This window comes from Leptosomus discolor, chromosome 1, assembly GCF_034619465.1.
Source record: "Leptosomus discolor isolate bLepDis1 chromosome 1, bLepDis1.hap2, whole genome shotgun sequence".
In the NCBI taxonomy this organism is placed as follows: Eukaryota; Metazoa; Chordata; class Aves; order Leptosomiformes; family Leptosomidae; genus Leptosomus; species Leptosomus discolor.
The window spans coordinates 65010239-65033767 of NC_141391.1; the positions used below are offsets into that span (position 1 = coordinate 65010239).

At 36.6% G+C, this 23529-nt stretch overlaps 1 protein-coding gene across 1 annotated transcript in view; it reads left to right on the forward strand.

Annotated features, from left to right (window-relative positions):
• The window catches only part of MYO16 (myosin XVI), a 299406-nt gene that overhangs the window by 157067 nt on the left and 118810 nt on the right, over nucleotides 1-23529 (forward strand). Inside the window, exons 16-19 of the mRNA XM_086482083.1 lie at nucleotides 14642-14753; nucleotides 18142-18259; nucleotides 19026-19097; nucleotides 19711-19852. Of these exons, the coding sequence (XP_086338209.1) occupies nucleotides 14642-14753; nucleotides 18142-18259; nucleotides 19026-19097; nucleotides 19711-19852 (444 nt within the window). The remainder of the gene's footprint in view (nucleotides 1-14641; nucleotides 14754-18141; nucleotides 18260-19025; nucleotides 19098-19710; nucleotides 19853-23529) is intronic.

The window sequence follows — 23529 nt, forward strand, 5'->3', positions numbered from 1 at the left end:
AACATGAAATTATAATCCCCTCCAATCTCTGCCCATTCCAGCTTCCCATATATCTTAGGGGGAAAGAAAAGGGCTACTCTGAGCCATAATTTTGTCTGCTATCATCTTTCTTCTATGTTTATTTTGTTATTTTATTTTATTTTATTTTATTTTATTTAGAACATGATGTATTTGCATACAAACCTAGCTGGCTTACAGAACTAAATTGCACAAACTGCAAATCCCTGTGTGTAAACACAGTGTGGATTTTAGCAGTAAGACTCAACAGGGAGTCTCTTTGTCCTATTGGATGCACAAACCATGAAAGTACTGAAGTAAATCTGCAAATTCTCTTGATTTAGGAAGGTCAGTTCCTTTTATACAATGTAAAGTCATTGTAACTTCAGCACATAAGTAGCCTGCTTAGATGCAGACTTTCAATCGGGTTCTCAATGTGCAACCTGTAAATTTTATTTCAGGTTTGCTAAGCTTATGGGTCATCAGTACTTTCTGCCTTATGAGAGGCAATGGAACACACTGTGGCAGATTTAATGTCAGAAGTAGTTCATTTGTGAGCTTTCATCCAGCATGATTTTACTGGGAGGACTGGGAAGATGTGAGGGAAATACACATACCTGCATCCATCCTGTTCCCATGTTTGGCAGTCCTGGAATGTACTTGGGACAGAAATGGGTCCCGGGGCAGCGAGGAACAAGGCAGGTCTTGCTGAGCATGGCAGAGCAGCCGTGAATTCTCCATAACTGCACCCTGTGTTCAGCATTGTGTAGCTTGCTGACTGTGCAAAAACCAGGACCCTCTGCTTGCATTAAGTGGATGGCCGCTGATGATTGTGGCTGGTGATTGCTAAGTAGATAACATACATAAATGCATACATATTTACTCCATTTAAAGTAGAAAGGAGAATATTCTTACTTTGTAGAACAAGTGGGTAAAGTTAGGTACTGCATCAACTCATATTCATGTATTGTGAGAGCCTGTGAAAGGTGAATAATGGTTATTAATTTATTTATTATATCAATCCTTCTTTAAAATGTCTCATTCTTGTGTAAATAGTTTATATTTCCCAGTATTTCAAAAGTCATTTGAGAAACTAGTGACTTGGGGGCCTTAACTTTTTTTTTTTTTTACCAATTTAAAGGGATTTTACTGTTCAGAATTACTTGTTTAGTGTACATACCTGAATATACATGGCCATACCTGCATGTATGGGAAGAAGCGGGCTTCTTGTAAAATAGCTGAACTGAAACTGATCCATAAACTGTGATCAGTAGTCGTATGAAATAATTTTGAAGTGTATTATCAATGTTTCCCCTGGATATTGGTGAAAGTTATAAGCAGGTACCCAAAGCACTTTTTAAAGTTTAGATCTGATACTGTGGCTCTTAACCCAGTAAGCTTTATTTAATGAATCAGCATTTTAAAAGTAGCAAATGCTGTTGGAGCAATGCCTTGAGGCTCATAAACTTAATGACATCTACCTGGCAACTAGTGCCAAAGTAAGTCTGAACACAGGAATACAAAATTACTGTTGGTTGTGGGAGCAAAGTTCAAACACAATTTCTGAAGCATTTCAGGACATGGATTGTACCAGTCTGCACTTGTATGCAGACTGACTTATTTTCTTCAGCAATGCTCAATATTTTCTACTTTTTTATTCTCCTCTTCATTATGCTCTTTATTTAATGTATATTCAACTTCAAAATTATGCTTGTAAAGTGATAGTTCACAGAATTATGATCTCCTGAGTGATTTTGTCCTATAAAATACTGCATTATAAGAGTCAGAGAAACAGCCCTAGAAAGTATACTGCCTTTATTATTTCTTTTAATGTCACCAGAGGTGTGAAAAATTCTATTTTGAGTCACTCCTATTGTGCATTCAATTTTCTCTTTAATGGAATTATCCTAGATTTACATTTTTATGTAATTTTAGGAACAGAAGGATTGAGTCTCTGGTTTTAACATATTCCACAGGTTTATAAATATAATTTTTTTAAAAAAAAATTATACTTGAGTATAGCCTAAAGACTATGGGGCATTTTGAGAGTAAAGACCAAGATGTATTTCTTCATTTTCCAATTGAGTATATCCACTGTATGTAAAAACTTACGTACTTCATAGTACAGGTACACTTACAGGATTATTTTGTTTTGTGTTATGAAAATGTCACAACAAAACTATTTACTGAGCAACACACAGGCTCATATAAGCTTTCTGTGCTGAAAAGAGTTTGCAAAAGACATAGCAAGGTGTTATTTTCTTAGTTTAGAAAAATAAAAATAAGAGCTGTGTTCTGGCTATTGCCAAATCTGTCTGCAGTAGGATAATAGGATGCTGATACTTTACCTCTTGACATTAACAAAGTTATTTCTATTTTTGAAATGCCAGTTTTGGTGCTTTGTTGCACTAGTCATGAGCAGAAATCAGTGTGCTTAACTGGTTAACAGTAATTCCAGCTCAGTGCTACTGCATAACATGGTTCAAAGGATGTAAAATTTGCTCAGGTTGGAATAGATTTAAAAGCCGGAGACAAAGGGAAAAAAGGCAGTAAAATATGCCCCTTTCCCTCAGAGAAAAAAGCCAGAAGCTATTCATTATCATGTTCTGTAAATGTTGTTTACTTCATTGATGTCAACTGTTTTGCTTTGTCTTTATCTCGTTCCTGTTTACATATCAAACAGTGCTAAATGCAAGGCAGCTTTTCCTCACTAGGCAGGTTACATTGTCCTCTCATATTCACATAAGAAATCTAAAGAAATATTTTTTTTTGTAAATTTCGTATCCTGTGACTTTGTAAATATAGTAGAGATTAGTGGAATTTATTTTTGTAAGGCAATGTCTTGGTTTTATACATTAACTACCATTCATCCCAGCAGTTTCGAAAACATTTTTAAAAACATGTAAAGCTGTGAAGTCATTCACTCCCAGTCTGGCAAAACAGTCCTTAAGTTCGATATTTAGTTATACCTGAATTAAGTCTTGGGATTCAGCAAGTAGTCACAGGAATAGCTAACCTTTTAGAGAAATGTTGTGTATTTCAGAGAAAGACTTCACAAATATTTAGTGTGAGGGCAGTAAACTGACCTAGTTGTTAGAAAACTGGTTTATGCATAGTTATATTTTGTTTGGAACTAGCACATGTCTGAGATACTATAATTTCCACCTTAGCTTAAACTAAAAATTAACTGATCTGGTAATATTGAATATCCAGTGATGACGATTGTGTTTAATCAGGGTAACTACCCTGAGCTGGATGGGAAGGAGGGATGGTGACTGCAAAGGCAAAAGCCACACGCTTTTCACATGATTGTGCAGGTACATGGTTCATTGGGCAGCACTAATAAGGGAAAGGAAGAGATTTAGCTTGTTAATCCATGCTTCTTAATACAATGTCACATTAAATGACACCCACAACATGCATACTGATTGTGTTTGAGCTGGAACCTGATTATGAAATACTGCTTCATCCTCCTGTGACGTTAGCTCTCTTGAGAATTTTCTAGCAATAAAGCATCAGCTAATGAAGATTTTGTAATAAGAAAAGCCCAGTTTAAACTGGTTTTGTTAGAGACTTTGTATAAAAACAGGTAGAAGCAAAAGATAAGTTTGTGTGGAGTGTAGCAGAGACACCCCATGCAAAAAGTACCGTAGCTGTGTTGGGGCAGTGGTCCATTTGAGATAATTAGCCGTACTATAGTGAGTGACGGCACAATAGTGCTTTTTGTACTACACCTAGGTCATATCGGTATAGTTCAGGAATCTTTGTGCAGCACTGCATTGCATTGTGTCGAAGTAAATGTATGATAAAGTGATGTGCCTAGAAATTATGTAGGCAATGCTTAGGGCAGCTTGAAGTCTGCATCTCCAGTATTACTTATCACCTGCTGTCTGACTTAAACACCTCATCTGCCTTTCTTTCTTTCTTTCATAGTAAATGAAAGCTCAACATAGGGTGTCAACCTATAACTTCCAGTTGTGCTTCATATTAGCATTTATTACGATTCCAAGATTCAACTGAAATCCACGGGATGAAGCATGGGTTTGAAGTTAGTTACACATAAGTGTTTTGCTGAATTGGGACAACATACAGTGGTGGAATAAATCATTATTCTACTTCACAGTAAATGTAAACCTGGCAAGAAAAAAATAGTCTTTACTTCTTTATTGTTGTTCCAGTGGCCTGAAATCACTAAATATGATGCCATGACATGCGTGGTCTGTGTTTGTTTTTAGAACAACTGATGCATTGTTTTATAGAAGATAGCACTGAGAGGATACTCGTGTGCATTTTTTAATGACGCATTTTAATTAAGGTCAAGCTGTTATAAAAGCCTTTTCAACACTAGAAGTGTATGAATGCTTCCAATAGGCATATCTGAATCCATTCAGTTTAAGTGACATGCTCTCCTCTAGGATACAAACAGTGTTTCCTACCAGTTGCCTATAAAGCTGACTCATCAACCAGCTCATGCAAAGGAAGTGACAAGTCAGTTCTATTTTCTGCCTGTCACCAGAATTACAAAGAATTTAGATACCTCTGTGTGAGGGGAGAGGTATACAAAAAATTGTATCTAGGATGAAGGTGATGTTTTGAAACAGACTGATTTTTCTCTGTTCTGAATATCTTTAACTAGACAGCACATAATGGTTTTGGACAATGACTGCATGACAAGTTTCCACATGATTACAGCATGATATTAAAAATAAAGTATAGATTTTTTTGTTCTTTAAGTGAGAACAAAAAAGTTCTGGCTTGTACAAATAAATATGAGATATCAGAATCTCAATTTTAAAAGCTATTTTGAATTAGTGACTGAATATTGTGTTTTATCTGCACGTTATTTTTATAAAAGAAATAAGGAATTTATAGACAAAATCCAGAATTTCTGATTCATAACATGATCTGCAGTGACTTGTATTGCATAATTAAGTATTGATACGGAGTCCTGTATTTAATTATTTGTTTATGTTAAATATTTATTCTTCGCTGCTTCTGTATGAATACCCACTAATCTTGAAGTCCTTTTAGCAAAATAAATGTACTAGATAGTATGATCACTTGTGCTAGAATAGGAGTTGATACTCCACTGTTTCTCTTGGGATTAGCTAAGAGAAATCCTAGTAGTAGCAGAGAAATGACACAGAGGCAAGTGAATCAGAAGAAGAAAGCACACCATAAAAGTTGTAATTCCTCACAGGAACCAGTTACCCTGGTATCTCAGAAAAGAACAGATTATGACATTCAGCTCTTCTCATGCATTTTTTTTCTTTTTTCTTTTTCTTTTTTTCTTTCACCAACTAAAGGAGTATAAACACAGAAAAATAATATTTTCCTTTGCCCTTGGTTTGAAAGGAGCCTCCAGAGATCTGGTCCAACTCTGTATCATGACAGGATCTACTGTGCAGACATATTCTTTGAAAATCTACTGCAACAGCTACACAAAAGAAAGAGAAAACTTAACTGATTTGTAAGCTAATGTCAGGCCTGTTGTAGCTGCGTTCGCGTTCATGCTCCTAGTTCTTACCAGGAGGATGGTTCTATCATTCCTGAATCTTTAAACTTGTGATTTTCTGCCTCAGGTCAGGATGATATTTGGAATAAACAAAGTTTCTGTAGTGACTTTCAGCCTTATCTTTTTTTTTCCCCACTTCACACAACAAAAGATCTAAAGTAAGATTGAACTCATTTAGTGTACACGTTCACCTAGAAGCCCGGTAGAATAAAAATCTTATCCTCCCTGAATATTTTTCTGCAAGAAAGGATTATTTTTCTGTCATTCTGCTAGCCTTATGAATGAATAATTTCATGCAGAAGATACAAACCATGTATTGTCTAGATACAAAATCAAGCTAAGTTGAATTAGCTTGGAGATGGTGGTGGTGGTCACAGCACATACCCTGACAGTTGTTTTGGTACATCTTGCATGGGATATCTTCCTAAATTTCAGGAGTTTGGCCCTGTGCCCCAGCTCTTTCTAAAACAACTGATGGAAATCTTCTGACTTACTAATAATACTATTTCTCCAGGTATTTTGAAGACACAAAAAAATCCTAAAAGAGGTTTTGTTTGGTTTCTAGTTCACAGAAGGTGATTAAAGTGTCTGGAAATTTCCTGATGGTAAATTGTTCGTATCAGCTTCTCTTAAAATTTAAAGTTAATTTATTTAATTTATTTAATTATTTTTTTTTTAGAATTTTAAGAAAGAAAGACTATTTAGAAGTTGGTGTCCAAATATTTATTTCCAAGATGAAAAGACATTTTCCTCCTCATGAAATAATAATGCTGTGTTATTTTAACTACTAGATAAACTAGTGAAAAGAGTTGCTGACCTAATCAGGAGTTGCAGTGCACAAATATTCTCTTCCTATTTTGACTCGTCCTTTGGTAAGGCTCTGATGTTTAAGATTGTTCTGGTTTTAGAACACTGTCATGCCTTCAGACTTTAAACAACATGAATTTCTAAACAAAACTTATTTGTCCTCAGACATCTTATGGCTCTAAGAGTTGTGTTTAATTTTTGTGTTGTAGGGAACTTCTCAAAGGTGAAGATAATGTCCTCAACAATTTGAGACCTACTTTTTTCTTGGTCTCCCGCTCTTCTGGGGCCAAAATTACTGGGTTTGTATGAGGTTAAAAAAAACCCCAGCGTATCTGAGAAATAAGTTTAATGTTTTTCATAGCATCAGGACATAGTTTAGTGGGCATGGTGGTACTAGGTCAACGGTTGGACTTGACGATCTCAGAGGTCTATTCCAACCTAATGATTCTAGGATTTTGGCAGGGATTTCAGAAGGCTCCTAATGCACCACCTGCTCCAAGCAGGGCCAGCTGTGAGATCAGATCAGGTTGTTCAGAGCTTTGTCTAGTCAAGTCTTGAAAATCTTCAAGGATGTTTGTGTCTTCCTTTCCCTGGGCTGAACAAGGCTTGCTCACTCAACAAGCTTCCAACTTCATGTCTCCAGCTCTGACCACTGAGGTGGCCCTCCACTGATCTCATCCTACTTTAGCAATGTCTTCTGCGTATTGTGTCTGTGTGTGTGTGTGTGTGCGTGCGCGCACAAAGCTGGCTGCAATATGTAGATGTGGTCTAACAGTGAGTGCTGGGCAGGGGAAAACAGCTCCCAGTCTCCTGGCAATGCTCCCGGTGATGCAGCCCAGGCTGCTGCTGGCCATTTCTGCTCCTCAGCCTTATTGCCAGCTCTTGCCCAGCTCACTGCCCTCTTTTCCCTAGAGCTACTTCCCAGCTTATCAGGCTGTATCATTGCAAGGGTTTATTCCTGCCCAACTGCAGGACTTCACACTTGTCTTTTTGCTGAATTTCGTGAAGTTTCTGTTGGCCCATTCCTTCAGCCTGTAAAGGGCAGCTCTATCCTCCAGCATATTGTCTGTTCCCCTCAGTTTAATATCCTCTGCAAACTTGATAGGAATTCAGTATCAAAATCCAGAAGCAGTGAATGTTGAAAATTATCTTCATATCTTAGTTCCAGAATGGTACCTTCACATTTCCTTGAAATTGACTCATTTCTCTAAGATCTGTTTCATGCTTTACCGTGCTATTCTTCTGTGTCCCTCAGGTCAGCTGTGTAAAGTAGTGGTATTTCCATGTCCATGATTTTGGGCTCAAAGGACTGCAGGGCTGTAGGACTTTTCTTCTTTGCAGTATCTTTCTCAGTCTTCTTTCTGTGGACTACATTTAATGAACTCTTTTGCTCTAAGTAATTTTTCAGATACATTTTTCTGTTGTGTTCCTCTGGATTTTCTCTGACTGATCCTGATTCCCCGGAAATGGGGTACCCAAAATGACACAGAATACTCCAGTTGAATCTTTACCATGCTAAGTATTTCATGCCTCTCCTACTGGCATATGTAAATAAGGGTGTTACATATGATGATTAAGTTTTTGCAATATCAAGACATACTTGACTCTCATTTAGTTAATGACAAATGCTTTTCTGATGTTCCACTGCCTACTCAGCTTCACCTGTCTTCAATTTGTACAGTCAGTTATCCCTTTGTCTTATTTTATAATTGTTCTTAGTTGAATTGTGTCTTTATGGTGCTCATTCACATTTGGCTTAATTCCTTGAGAAAATGTGCTTTCCTCTGGCCTCTGACACTCTCTGATAAATAAGCTAGCATAAATAACCTTATTCAGCCCCTTGCTTCTGTGTTTTTCTTTTTGTATTAAAGGTACGTCCTCTGTTTCTAGTCTGAAGCTTTTGAATACCCTGAGACCTCAAATGGGTAAATTGTTCTGAGTATAAGCAATTAGAACATGAAGGTTTTTGCCCATAACCAGAGCTTTTTCACGGAAGAAATTAGCTATGATTGGTGAAATCCTTATTATCGCAAGCAACATTTATTACACTAAGTTATCAGCTATAATAAAGTTTCCAGACTAACAACTAATTTTGTATTATGTTTCCCTTATATCAAGCCTGCTATAGCCCAGAGAGCTTTACAACAAAATGCAGATGTGTCAGCACTCATTCTCTATCAGGAAAGAAGTAGCAAGCAACTAGAAGCTAACTTTAAATAAAATCCCTTTTCTTTCATCATAGGGATTTATCCTGAATTTTTATAGTGACTTAGAACCACTTAATGGTATAATCCTGCCAAGAATTCCCTTAATTATTCATGACAGAATGTATTTACTTCAGGAAAAGCCCTCTGAAAAGAAGTGTCCATCTGGCAAAACCATGCTTCCTCTTCTCCTCTAATTGGAACCCAACTTTAACTGTCCTGACAAAAGGGAATTTCTGATGAAGTGGATGCAGCCTAGTAATCTCTTTCAGGCAGCTTCACTGTCAGTCATGAGTTGAATCATTGTAATGAATGAGATATTTCTGTATGATAAACAGCAATAATGTATAGAGTATGTGGCATAAAGTGGCTGTTCTTATGCTATACATGAACATTTCAAGTGTCAGATTTTACAAATGCGAAGTGTGTAGGTGTTGGGATAGTGTTTTGGTAATGCCTTATTTACTCTGTTACTGAAATATCAAAGTTTGTAACAATGCTTAGGAAAGCTTGCTACTACAGGGTCCCTGTGGCAAGCCTTGGTGTCTCTGCGGTCAGCTTTGTGTACCAAGGTCATCTTTTCTCACTTAACAGCTACAATCAATACAGCTTGAAGTACAAATATAATTTATTTGTCAACCTTTATTTGCTAGAAATCAGAAAAGTTCCCTAAGTGACATACATCAACAGTTCAGATCTCCCTTGAAACACTGGAAGCCATGGTCTGCAGATTTTGATGGATATAGCCAGGAAGTTTATACATGTATTGAATTCTGATCAGAGTGTGAGCAAGCTTTTCAAGATTGCGGGGTAAATCCAGGGCCAAAAAGGTGATTGTTTTCGGGCTTTGCTGGGACTATGCTTCAAAATATCAAGAAAACTTATTTTTCAAAGCCTATGGTGTTCTTGAGCTTCCCACCAAAGGAGAGTGAAACTTCCTGAATGGACTGCACTAAGCTTTTCTGCCTTGGCATGAGGTAGCTGGGAAGTTGCAGCATTTACCTGGGATGTGAGACATGAAGGTTCAATATTCCCTCATGTTCTAGATGCTTTGAACTCACTTTGAAATGGACTGCCTGACACACCGAGAGGGGCCACTCCAGAACTTTTCTGTGAGTTGTGCTGACTATGAGACAGTAACCAGAAAAGGCATACCCTCTTCTCAATTAAATCCCCTAATTATCAAATTTCAAACTTGTTTATTTTTCTCTCTTCACAGATTTTATAAAACTGTAAGAGTTCTAACAGGAAAAACAGAATAAAAAGACTCTTTAACCTTTTGCAGCAATTTTGTGAGTCCTACTTTTTATTTCCTTCACTTTTCTTGTAAGGAAATAAAATGGCATGGGTTTTTTTTATGTTGAATGAGGCAGAGTACTTCATTAGATACTAAATGCTATTGGGTTACAGTTCAAAAGAAAATTAATTGACTTAAATTCAATCCAAATAAATATTGTTTTGCTGAGTTTTTGGCAGAGCAGCAACTGATAATCAAAACTTTTCTTTTTAGTCTCAGGTCCTTGTTATTTACTCAGTCATCTGAGCAGATGATATTACTTTAAACTTTTTTTACGGGTAGGGTTATGTAAGAAATTTTGAAATATGCATGTGTCAAAAATTCAGGTAATCTGACATTTGTTCCTATGTATTTTCTCCTTCATATTTGAGATGTATGTACCAAGTTATGAACTTTACTGCAGGTATAAGTTGAATACAAATTACGATGATGTGTAACAATTATAACGATAATGAAAAGGCAAACAAGTAAGGTAATTGTTGACTTATATAGATAGTTAATACATAAAGATTTTAATGTCCTGGTAAGTACTTCTTTGTATTCTTGGGCACACCAGTCACACCCCTACCTCAAAATTTGATCTATGATGTCATTCAAATGATCATCAAAAAATTGTAATTATGGTAAGCAATATACAGAAAATTACCACCGTTGATTTTTTTCTCCTAGTCATTTTTTTCCTTTGAGACAGGAATAGAAGAAATTGCTACAATGCTGCAGATTAGAACTGTTAGAAGAAAAATCAGAAAAAAAACCCTATGTAGATAGTCTCTTCTACGTTTCTCAAGAAATAGTGTAATGCAGCATTGTGTTTTACTGAAAGTGATTATACTACAATTATTGATCAGCTTATCTTCTTAAAAAAAAACCAATTCTGTGGATCAGTAAGTTTCTTCTTTTTTGAAATAAACAGTCACTGATCTCATGTCCTTAAAAGTTTTTTGTGTGCTGATAAGCTGTCTGTTGAGAGTACTAGTCCGATGCAATGTCAACATGATAACATTTAAACAAATGGTTAGAGAGTCAGTAGAAAGAGGTTATTTATTGGAACTGCATGCGCTGTTTAGTTCATCACCTTTACCAGAGAATATAAATATCATTTGTCTGAGCAGCTACCTTCAACTAAAAGGCTCAACTTCAGCCAAAATCTGAGAATCTTTTTTCTAAAGCCACAGTAAGCTAATGTGAACGTGCACTTGCAGAATGAATTTGCATGCAGAGATATGCAAGTAAGGTTAATAAAACTATGATAAGTCCACAACTGGTGCACAGCCTGCATGCATCAGATATTATGGAACCTGTATAGCAGTAGTACCTCTTTTACTAAAATTTTCAGCAACAAAGAATTCAGGAATCCCCAGGTGTAGTTTGCATTTGAACACAGACTACCTCATGGGAAACTTATGGGAGCGTTATACACACTCTAGTAACAGCATAGGTTTTCATAAATATAATTGCTATAAAACTGTAGTTTGCAATAATGAAAGTCTAAGTAAAAATAATGACTAAAAGCTCCATGGCAGGTTCACAATGGAAATTTTAAGCATTTTAATCCCTCTTCATCATTAGCAATGAAATTCTATCCAGGCCACTTGAATGTCAAAATACAGAAATGCACTGTAAATATGAGGAAAGCTTCATGTACTGAAAAACAGTTTACATTTTAAGGAATAATGATGTATCTGCAATGGAATAATGTTTCATTATTGTTAGGACTTCTGCGCTGTGACACATCTCTTTCCCCTTTCCCTATTTTTGTAGGAGAGCGACAATTTAAAATTTGTTCTGGACTCTGGCTCTTAAGCATAAATAGGTGATAGTAGTAATATTAATACAAAGAGTGTCTCAAACTCTTTTCATCCTCAGGGCCTTTAAGGTGAAAAGAAGGAGATGTCAGGGAACTGTTTTACAAGTGAAAAAGAAATGTATATTTCTATCTAAATGTAACTATGTTTCTGAGATAGAATGAACTTAACAATAATCAGAAAAATGTGATTCCTTGTACAGCTAGTATATATTATACTCCCACTCTGCTACACTATATATTTTCTGCATTTTGGGGGTGTTGCATGATATCCTTCAACAGTTCTAAGTATGCTATACAATTAATCCATCCTTAATATCCATATACTTTATATTATAAACATGTAACAGTTGAATATGCATATCTTCAAAGCAATTTTTGTATTTCATTAGTCCTTAAATACTTTGGAAAATGAGTGGGCCTCATGACATGTTATAAAAGAATTTAATTGCATTTAGACTGGGGAAACTGATTCTAAATTGGAGTGCGCCTCAGAAAATGTCCAACTGCAGCCCTTTCCAAGGGCACCAGCACATCTGCTGATTAAATCTTCAGGAGATTTATACCGGGAAAGTCAGATTCTCTTCCAACAGGCATGTCCCAGCAGATGCTGCAGTTTATGGATGGGTTGTTGGAGCCACAGGCGCCTGGTTTGGCGGGTACCCAGTTTGCCCCCTGCTGTATCAGCAAGAAGTGCTTGCGCTGAAGGCAAGAACTGACACGTGTTGGTTCATATCACAGCTCAGCTCCTTCCTCCAAGGGACTGAGCATTCCGGGCCACTTTGCTATGCCACAGCCTGCTTTGCCATGTGTTGGTAGCAATCACACACCTTTTTGCTACAACAATACCCACTAGCACTATAATGAGGCTAAAAAGAGATGGTTAAATGGGGTTGCTTAAATAAAAGAAGTATACAATATTCTCTTCACGGCATAGGAAAGAGTATTCCCTGCTCAGTACACAGTTATTTAGGAGAACACCAGTGAGGAGGCTTTTTTGCAGCAATAGTCATCAGCTTCCAACTCCTCCAACCATTCAACACTAGAATATTTTGACAGCAGAGTAGCTGCTACTGTAAATCTCCTAATTATGGATCAAAAATGCCACCGACACGTACATAACACTGAACTGGTATAAGCTCACGCAGCAGTACGGAACAGTGGAAAATTCTGTGCTGGATTAACTTTTATACTAGTAGGTTCTGTGCCAGATTCAGTATTAGATGTATTCTAGCCTCCTTTTGAAACCTACAGGCAATGTAAAAAAACCAAGAAAAAACCCCATAAAGCTGGCATATACTTTGTATCATCTGCTCTACCTAATTTGACAGCTGTGATATCGTTTGTATCTACCTGATTTGGACAAAATTTATGGTTTTAGTAACCTCAGGGAAATGGTACAGAGCTCTGGCGGTGATGCTCACAGACCCTCGTTCTCAAAGGTTGTGTTACTTCATTGGCTTTAGACACTGATGTGAGGCTTGTTTGTGCTTGAGATATCTGCTGAGGTCTCCTGTGAGTGCAAAAAGTGCTTATGCACCCAGGCACATGTTTTTTCCCCCATCATTCTTCCTCTGCCCACCTGCTGGAGTAACTTACACCATTATCACTCCAAGGGAGATCCACACTGGTAAGTCTGGTACCAGTCCACTAAAAATGCACTCTGCGTTTCATCGTATATACCTCATAAACCTCATTATCAGTTAGAAAATAACAAATTCTAAATAATTCTTCCATATATTTCTAAAACTACACACATTCACATAAAAGGCCACCTTTACAAGAGCTACCACCCTTACTAAAGCATTGCCAGACTTTCTGTGGTAATAGGAGTTTTATTTTGAAACCGTGTCTCTTCTATAGTGCAATTAGAATAGTATTGTGAACAAGAATTTTCAGAAATTAAACCAGTATTGTTTCCCATCTTTATGTGACAGGTCATGGATTGAACATTATCAGAGAGCAGAATAATTGTGGGGAATTTTTGTTGTAATTGTGATGAAGGGATGAAGGGTGGAGTATGTGTAAATTGTCCACCTTTGTTGGTGTGTGATGATGTTATTTTGATTTAGGTGGGAATTCTTTTGTCAATGTAAGTGATGTTTGTGAAGATTGCAGATTGTGTGATGAATGTGTATTTTAATGATTAAGATAATTTAATGATAATGATAAAAGAAAACATGTTTTTACATTCTCAGCATGATGTAATTAAAAATTAGATCCCATAAGATATTCAGACACCTCATTCTTAGTGCTTTCACCTGTATGAAGATACCTGAATACTTTTAAAATTAAATCTGGCCCATAGATTTATTTCGAAATGCATTATAGAGGTTGGATTGCTGCTCTTTTGGATAGTCTGTTGTACTATAGTTTTTGATTTTTCTGTTTTGTGTTGCTACATTTTATGTAGGTTCTTTTTTTTTTTTTCATTCCTGAGTTAGCTGCTGCACTAGGTGTCTCTCTCTTCTAATCATTATTTTTGGGAAGGTTTGAAAAATTTACTTTTGCTTCACAGTGTGCAAAGCAGTGCAGCTTAAGGGCTGTACACTTACTACTCTATGTACTTAGTTACTACTTTGTTCTAAGAGATGCTGAGTATACCTGTCACCTATTCAGCTGCTAAGAGGGTGAATGATCATCATGGGATCAGGCAGATACGAGCTGATCTGTTCCCTAGCCAGCAGGAGGGGAATTTAAAGCAGTCGGAGTTATCGGAGGATCTCCTCAAATCTTTCTTCTGGAGGGGAACCTCTGGGTGTACAAGAATAGCAAAACTGTCAGCAATATAAATTAAATATGAAGTTTTAGCTTACAGGTAGGGCTAAAGTTGGTGGGGGGAAGCCTTAAGGAAAAGCTTAAGGAAAGAAATACATCACTGACACCGTTCCCTCCAAAGGCTGAGAAAAATCTGTAAGAAACCTCTGGTTAGAAGGGAAAAGCTGGCTTTTAACCTCAAAAGTTTGATTGTGCATCAGCCTTATAAATACTACATATGTTGTTTTTCCTCTGTGCAGGTATCTAAGCCAGACTGTCCTGGAAGAGACAATGTTAACAGCCAACCCTCAAAACAGGGAGAAATTAGCTGTACTAAAACAAGCTCTAGGTGCCATGGGATTCAATAGCCTGGTAAGTTACACCAGCTTATATTATTTGTGGCTAAAATCACCATATTCCTTAGTTAAAAGCAGGCCATAAGGAATGCTCACTGATAACCTTTTGTGAGGAAAATAAGTGCCTTTCTGTCTTTCTTTTTTTTCTGTTGGTTAAGACCTTGAAACAATATACAGTACTAGTTCACTCCAGGGAAATTACTGTAATCACTTTTAATTAGACACAGCACCAACAATGTAAATCTTTTTCATTCTGAAAGATTCACAAAACAGCTTCAAGGTATAATACTCTGAACAATTAAATTACATAGATAAAAAGAAACAATCAAATCCCATATGACAGAAACCTCATAAAACCCACAGGAATTTTTTTCCTCTTCCTGATTATCTCCCTGTCCCTTTTAATTTTGTGAAACACACATTCCAAATGCCTTTGCTAGCAGCACCTGAAAAGAAGTAAATACATATTTAGTCAAACTAAATTAGAGCTAGGTAACTTGAAAGAGCTGACTTAACCCCAAAAACGCAACAAGAAGATAGGTCTGATGTTTGTCTTTAATCCTATAAAGGCAATGAAAAAGATAACTTGGGAAATTAATTAAGAAGACGTTCTGGAGGACAGAGGTATGACAGGAATCAGAAGAAATGGAGGGCTGAGTATAAGAACTCACGTAAGCTGTGTAATTCCCTTCAGGATACTAGAATATTTAACAAACTCCCCATATTTCTTACATATGTATATGCTACCTAACACATACTGTTGCTGGGACACTTCTTCAAAACAAATGTATAAGCAACAGTAGTTCTAGAAGGAGGTAAAAACTTATTTACCCCTATGTGACACTTAGCATCATAAGAAAAAAGTGCAGGAAAAGATAATGTAGCAGTATGCTAGATTATCGTAAGAGTGGACAGATGAGTAACAGTTGTAATAAAAAGGGATCAAAGGCTAAAAGGCAAAAAATATGTGAGTCTGCTGAAGCTGTTATTTAGGTGTCAGGTAGATGTCTGTGGTGATTTTACATCATGTAGTTTAGTATTCCCTAGTTAAGGTGGTAACAGATGTTCTCTGGTAACCTGTGACACCTTTTAATATAAGGAAGAGTGGTTTGGTTTTTTTCATTAATATTCATGTGGTCATGTATGAAATTGAACACATATGGCTGTGTTTGACAGAATTGTTCCTTACCCTTAGTGGCTCAAGCTCTGTACCTGTAAACTTCAGTAGCAAATGTTCCAGGCACTTCTGCATTTAGCCCACTGTTCACAGATGGGTGGATTGTTCTAGCTCTTTCATTAACCTTTCTGTTCTGTTGAGGAAGGTGTTCAGCCCATAAATAAATAATTTAATGAGTAATGAAGCCTGCAGTAACTCTCTGAGAACGCTTTACACACAGTATTCTTTTGGATCCAGCACTTCAACGTCACATTTCTCAGAGTTCTTGAAAGGAAGTAAGTTGCCTCTCACAAAAACATTAAACATCTTCAAGGCTTCTCTGTATCCAGACAGCATTAAAAGAATCATTTAGGAGGCTAGAAGTCTGTGGAGGTCCAGAGTACTGCAGACTGATCTCCTGTGCTGGACTTTAGAGGAGAATATGTAGATAAAACACATCACCTAAAATTTCTACCCATTACTTCTGAGGTACATGGAAGGTCTGTATGTATTATTCCTTGACCATCTAGCCACATTTGATGATAGAATAGATTATCTTTTTGCAGAACTACATAAAAAATCCTTAGCAGTCTTTAATGGTATCTTGCAAAGTATGTTAATGTTTATTAAAAAATTGTTTTAAAGTTGAGGGAACATGCATCTTAGAGCACAATGAGAAAGTGTTTGAGAATCTGGAACATGAACTAAACCCGAGGCCTTACCAAAATCACCAGGATAAACAGCTATCCCAGCTGCTGCAATTCAGTGCTGTACAGTCATCCCCAACCCAGTTCTGAACAAGCCAACAAACAAACAAGAGGTATGCTGTACTGGTGTGCCATTGCATCTTGCATAAGAGGCCTCCCCAAGAAGCAGGGTGTAGCACCCTAGTTTGAATGCCATATTAGCATGACAGTTCTTCTGTTGTAAGAGTTATCTTATTCAGACTTCGCCTGTATACATTTTTTAATCTTCAGCTTTGGTATTGTGTAATAAAAAATATACTGTTGCCCTATTTACATCTATCGCATACAGTATGGGATTGAAGTTCTTGTCTTAAAACGTAGTTTAGAGAATCAAACTCGCTTAAACAGCATCAGAGGTGCTGTAGTCTCTATCCCAGAAAGACTGAAGCTTTTTTTAATGTCCTCTAAAGACGGGCATATTTATGAAAGGAACAAGAAGAAGAAAAGGTTTTTTTGACCTATTGCTTTTGAAAACTGATGAAAAGTCATCCAAGCTTCATTTCAGTGTGCTCTGAATTCATTGCAGTCACCTGAGAATAAAGGAGGTGTATTGGCTAAGTATTTCATTTGTAGTGTACTTTTTAATCTTATTCTGCAAATTCCAGTAAGCGAGACTTCTCACTGTCACTTCTACTGTTTCAATAGAATCACATTCTAAATATTATTTTTCAAAGATATTTAAAGAATTATCAATTAACTTTGCAGTGCATAATACCGTGTAATACTATAGTGGGTATCAGGCTTCCTGTTGTATAATTTCAGAGGAGCACCATTGTTATATAACTGACCTTAAAAAACCATCCAAAACCACACAATGTTTTCCATGTCTTAGCGTTTTTAGTTCACATTTCATGGATCATTTTTTTGCTTCAATCTAAAAACATTAAAAAAACCCAAACATGAAAATTAGTTCTCTTCTTGCTGTGATAAAAATGAGGGCAGGAAAAATCTAAATCTCAAAGTAACTGCTTCACAGCCTTAGAGCCATCAGACATAGAATGCAGTCGTGGGGGGCAAAGTGTGTGTGGGTAAGGGAGGGTTGTGTTTGTGTCTTTTAGACCTTAACTACAGCTTTTACTACCAGGAACGTGTTATAATTTAGAGCTAGACACTTTGTTTGTGAATGCTGAGGAAAAAACATGCCTAGCTATTCCCAGACACAGAAATTGTCTTGATGGAAATTATGGAGAAGACGTGTTTATTTCTTTCAGAAATAATGCATCCATTAAAGATATTTCAGTATTGTGTATCACATTCTGAAAAACTTTCTTAACTCAGTGTTTTAGCTGTTTTACATTAAAACAAAAGAAAAAATAATGTAATCTTGTTTTATGTACTGTATTCCAGTTTAATTTCTAAATCCAAATTTCCTGTTTATACATGAATACTTTTTAACTTAGCAAATGCCAATGATACAAATGAATAGAATTTGTATTTTTATAAAGCACTGGTGTGCCCAACAGTTTCTTCTTTATGTTTAATTCTGCATAAAATATGTGCAGGAGGTGGAGAACCTGTTTGTAATACTCTCAGCAATTCTGCATCTTGGAGATATTTGCTTTACGGCTCTGACAGACGCTGAGACAGCATTTGTGTCAGACCTGCAACTACTGGAACAAGGTCAGTAGGACTTGACCTCGGAGCGTTGCCTGCTTGGTCCCACAGCAGTTGCACTGATCTGCCGACAGATGGAAACACAATTCCAGGGAGACAAAAAAATTACTTACGAAAATTCTTAAGTTACTGTGGGAAGACAGTATCCAATTTACTCAGATGTTTTATAAACTACAGATTTTTATGGGATGAAATAAAATGCTAGTATTGCAAATTATCTGATTCAATTTCGTATATAATGCTATCATTTGCTGAAAGAAATTGTACAGTGCACTTTAAGCAGTCTTTTTTTTAAAATGCTCTTGCACTGCTTGTCAACAGCTGAACAGTTTGCATTGAATTGAATTCCTTACATTCAAAATCTGTGTCTTAAAAGAGTCTCTTGTTTCTGTGCTTTGAAGTTTGCCCTCTTGGTCACTAATAAATCTCCCCATAGTGGCTTCTGGATACAGAATGTCAGTAAGTAGCATACCTTAACTCCAATATGATAGAAAGTCTGCCAAGCCCTGGGGAAAGTCCTGAGTAATCTTTAAAGGGAAAAGAAAGCTGTAATGTAATATACAGATACATTCAAACTTCACAAAGTGCTGATTGTAGTAATCCAATTTTATGTGTTCGTTAATTTTGATTACTTCTACGACAGCACTCTCTTCTTTAATGTGTGGGTTCCTTCAATATTCAAAAATAGCATCTACATAGGAATCTGTTATAAAAAATAAAATATGCAGTAGAGCACAAATCAGGCTTTCTTTAATTTCTTTTTTCATTTCAGTGGCAGGGATGCTGCAGGTTTGCCCAGATGAGCTTGCTTCAGCCTTGACAACTGATGTTCAGTATTTTAAAGGTAATCTTTTCCAAGCTCACGTTCTCGTAGATCAGACCTGGTGGCATTTTGATCCTTCTGATTTGAGAATTTCAAAATGAGATAATTTTTGTTTCTTATTTCCTGTATTGCCTTGTAAATTTTGTTTCTGAGGAATGTGTAGGATTATCTGCCGTGCAATAAGTCAGACTGAGCCACTGAATTAGAAATGTCTTTATACTACGGAATAAAGCAGTTTCACAGTCCGACACTGATGGACTCCTAACTTGATTAATCTTATACAAGTATGTCAACATGACAGATTAGGTATTAATACTAAGAACTAAAGTCAGCAGGAGTGTTCTGGAAAAAAAAAAAAAAAACTTTCATAAATTTATTTTCAGTAAAATGCTAGCTCTGTGTGGTAGTCATACCCTTTTGTACTGAAAAAAGTACAAAGGTACATGTTTCCAAACTGAAGATCTTGTGAGTGTTGATGTCTTCTCATCTCTCACTGGAGGCTTCAGAAAACAACTAACACAAAGTATGGGTTTGGCAAAGAAGAAGTAACTGTAACTAAATTTACTGTGACTGGAATTACTTAAGGCAAGCTTTACTACATGCTTTCATCTCCATTTTCTGCTTTCTCTCTTAGGAGACATGATTGTACGGAGGCACACTATAGAAATTGCAGAATTTTACCGGGATCTCTTGGCAAAATCTCTATATGGTCGTTTATTTAGCTTTTTAGTCAACACAATCAACTGCTACCTTCAAAATCAAGATGAGACTGGCAGGTAGGAGTGCCATTACAAACTATTAGCTGTGTCGTTATCTGTTCAAATCCAGATCCATAACAGAAACATAATTCCTTCATTTAAAGCATTTTATGATAGCATGACTGTTATAGAAGAGTCCAGGAAGACCCTTTGCCAACTCATGAGGTTCAGACTGGACCCCCTTCCTTTTATACTTCCTCTCAGAGAGGGGTCTAGGTGCAGCTGGATCCAGTCTTAGCCCCTGACTATAAAGAAGTGTTCGGACCCTAGGTTCTGCCACAGTCAGTTTATTTCAGCTTGAGCTTAGTGTCTCCTGAAAGGGACACCCCTTCATTGTTTCTCTGTGTCTTTTAAGGCCTCACAATCTGTTACACAAGGTGTTCACGAGCCTGTCCATGCAACATGCACAGACTTTCTGTCCAGTTAGCTTGTTTAATAGCTGCTCTTCCTCTCGATGATTGGAGTAACATCTTTTGAATTAAATCTATTCCTGTAGATTTACCATCCTCTTGTCTTTTCTGCACCTGGATCTTGTCTGTTTTCTGTCGGCTTCAGATGGAATTGTTTCTCTCTTTCTTGAAGGTCTTTTCCTTGAATTATAGGTTTGGTTCAGTTTATTTCGTTGTGTAGGGCTCCCAGTACTTCTCCATTTAACTGAACTGAATTTTTGCTTGGTCATGGTTTGCAGCCTAAGGCCTCAGCACTCCAGTCACTCATGCTAAGCAAAGCAAAATGAGTTTCAATTCAATCTAGTTTTAAACAATCGCATAATTAATTCTAATATTCTACAAGTAAACTATTTTAATCCCCAACAGTGACAGCGATGCTTGGGTCTTTAAATCACTGGCTGTTCCTTCAAGTTGTTTCCTCAGTAACGTATTTGTCCATTTATTTGCTTGTGGACATGGTACTTTACGCAGTAATCTAAATTGGTGGTTAGAATTAGTGGCCTTTTAAGAGCTGACATTATAGAATGAGCTAAGTCTTTTAAGGAGCAAAAAGCTGCTTGGTGGTTTTTTAGTGCAGAATACACTTGTTCTTTCTCCCCAAAACTATGACCTTAGCATAGGCTATTAAAACCAGAATTTTGTTCAAAGACCTTCAAATGAGTGTTTAAACTTCACTGAATTAAATATTCTAAGAATATTCTGGATGTCTCTAGGTTATCATCATCTGCTAAATTCAATGCTATTGCTATCCCGTGTGGTTTCTTAGAAAAAACGAATGCTAATTAATGTGCGTCAGTGGAGCAGTCAAGAAACAAACAAACAAACCAACAAAAAACAATGCTCAGTAGAATCAAAGTAGCAAACCAAGGTAGTAGACCTAATTAGATAATCATATGTGTGTGACTTAACCAAGATTCAACATCTCACGTGCTCAGATGAGCTTTCTTTTGAACATTAAGTACAAAATATCTTGGTATTATTGATAAATGGAAATCCACAAATGACAAATCTAGAACTGCCAAAAAAAAGAATAAGTATTTTTTCCTTATATCATATCTGCATTGGCTTCATGGGATAAATATTTATCAGGTGCCCTCTTTTAGAGTTTGAAGACTTCTCAATTTTTATTCTTCACAATTTTTATTCCTATCCTATTTGTAGACCAATTAGTAATAAATCACATTTCTCTTCTATAGGCGTAGCTAACAGAAAACACTAACATGCCTGAGTAACTCAGAGCTTTCTGCACATAAAAGCTTTCTGTTGTTTTATATACCACCAGAGTGCGTGGCTTCCTGCTGGAGGCAGAGGGAGAGTTTGCCAGTAACACGGCATGGTTTCACTCATCTGTTTCTGATTATACAGCCCCTTACAAGTGCAGGGACCTGGACAACCAAGCTAAAGCAACTTTCCAATCCATGTCCTAATTTAAAATACTGTGTTTATAGCAAGGAGGGATAGTGGCATGTGGTCACATTCAATTCTTCCCCATTCATTCCTGGAACATAGGCTTAGCTCGGTGCATGTCTGTAACAGGCAACAGTCCAGCTCAGGTGTTCCTAATAATAGTGAGCTCATTTGTAGTGGTCATTGAGGAAGAAATCTAGAATCACTATATTAAAAATCTATGAAAATTATTTGAAATAATTTTTAGTGTGTAATTTTGTATTCTTGATATCTCTTAGTCCTTCAGAATAAGGTGTTGTTCAGTAGCATAAACCTGTATTTTCTAGGTATTATAGGATCTTCAAATAATGAAAGTCAAAGCTGTTTGTATATTGTTTACCTTGTAGTCTTCTCTTAGTGCAATCGTATGTGCCTGAGGTGACTTCTGCCTTGTGGAAATACTTCTCAGTGAAACTATTTCTACCTGTGTAGACTTGAAGACTATGTGATGTTATAAGTCCTAGATAAAACAGGACAGCTGTTTGAGGTCATCAAGAATGAGAAATTTGCAATAGTTTTATATTATACCTGTGCTTGAAAAAAGCAAATTCTTAATTTAGGCTGGCTAAAGAAAGCTTTAGGCTGGGTAAAGGCTGACTAAAGGAAGCTAACCAACAGTGCTGACAAGACATATTACATTTTAGTAGGCTAAGATCAGCCTCAGGTCCCTTTCCAAACTTGAAGCTAAATAGCTTATTTTAAGTGAAAATGAAGTTGACCGTCCTTCATTGATATTTCAACCTCAAATGAGTTAGCCAGCTTAAGATAAGAAAATACCTCCCCTACCCCCAGCTTTTTTTTGGTCCAGCGTAATCATGTTGTATAACTTGTGGTAGCAAATCAAGGCATAGCACAGTTCAAGATGCAAGGTGGAAAATGCAAGTCATTTCATGAGTCTGTGATTTGTGGTTGATTTACTTCATATACATCTGAGCAATTCTATCAATTAGGAGTCTTATACCTCCAGTTTGGTACAGTTTTAATAAACCTCTGCTTAAAGATCCTCTAAAAACATTAACTAATGTGACTAAACAAGTTTGACACATTTCAGGCCACACTTCATTCCCTGGTTGGAAGCTTACACAGTTACTACTTATCAGATGGGATGAAGCCTTCATGAGAAACTGGAATAAGGTTTCTGACTCAGTTCTCTTGTTTTGTTGTTGAGGTAGCTTAACTGTACTTCCATCCTACTTCAGTGAGAATTTATGAAGCAATAAAATTAGATTTATTGGCTTTGTAACTCTAAGAGAAACGTTTGATCTCTGCATTTTTGAGGAAACTAGTTACCTGGGTTTAACTTTTATGGTGAAGCTATGTGATTTTTGTCATTAATATTGATTTATGTTTACTATGAAATAGCTTGTGACTGGTTTCAGACAAAATGAAAGTGATGATTGCCATTAGATCTAAGGGAAGGGGAGATGATTCTATGAAAAGCTGTAAAGACTGAGCTCTAGAGGTATGAATTATAGAGGATAAAAGTGTTGCCAGAATCCAGCAAGTTCATTACTTTATAATACTATCCAATAAATATAAAGCAAGAGTTTTAATGACACTGTTAAGTGAGATAATACACCTTCAGAAATGTTGTTCTCCTTCATAAAAAGCTACTTATGATTTTGTCTAGTTAGAACTAAATTATAAACATGGATGCTACTTCGGCATGGTTGCAAGGTATTTTGAGGTTTATTACTTTATTAATCTTGATATTATTTCAAAGAAATTAACTGGGGAGAGACTGTTTTTCTATAATTGGCCTCTAGAACGGGATTAGAAGAAAGCTATTAAAATTTTTCA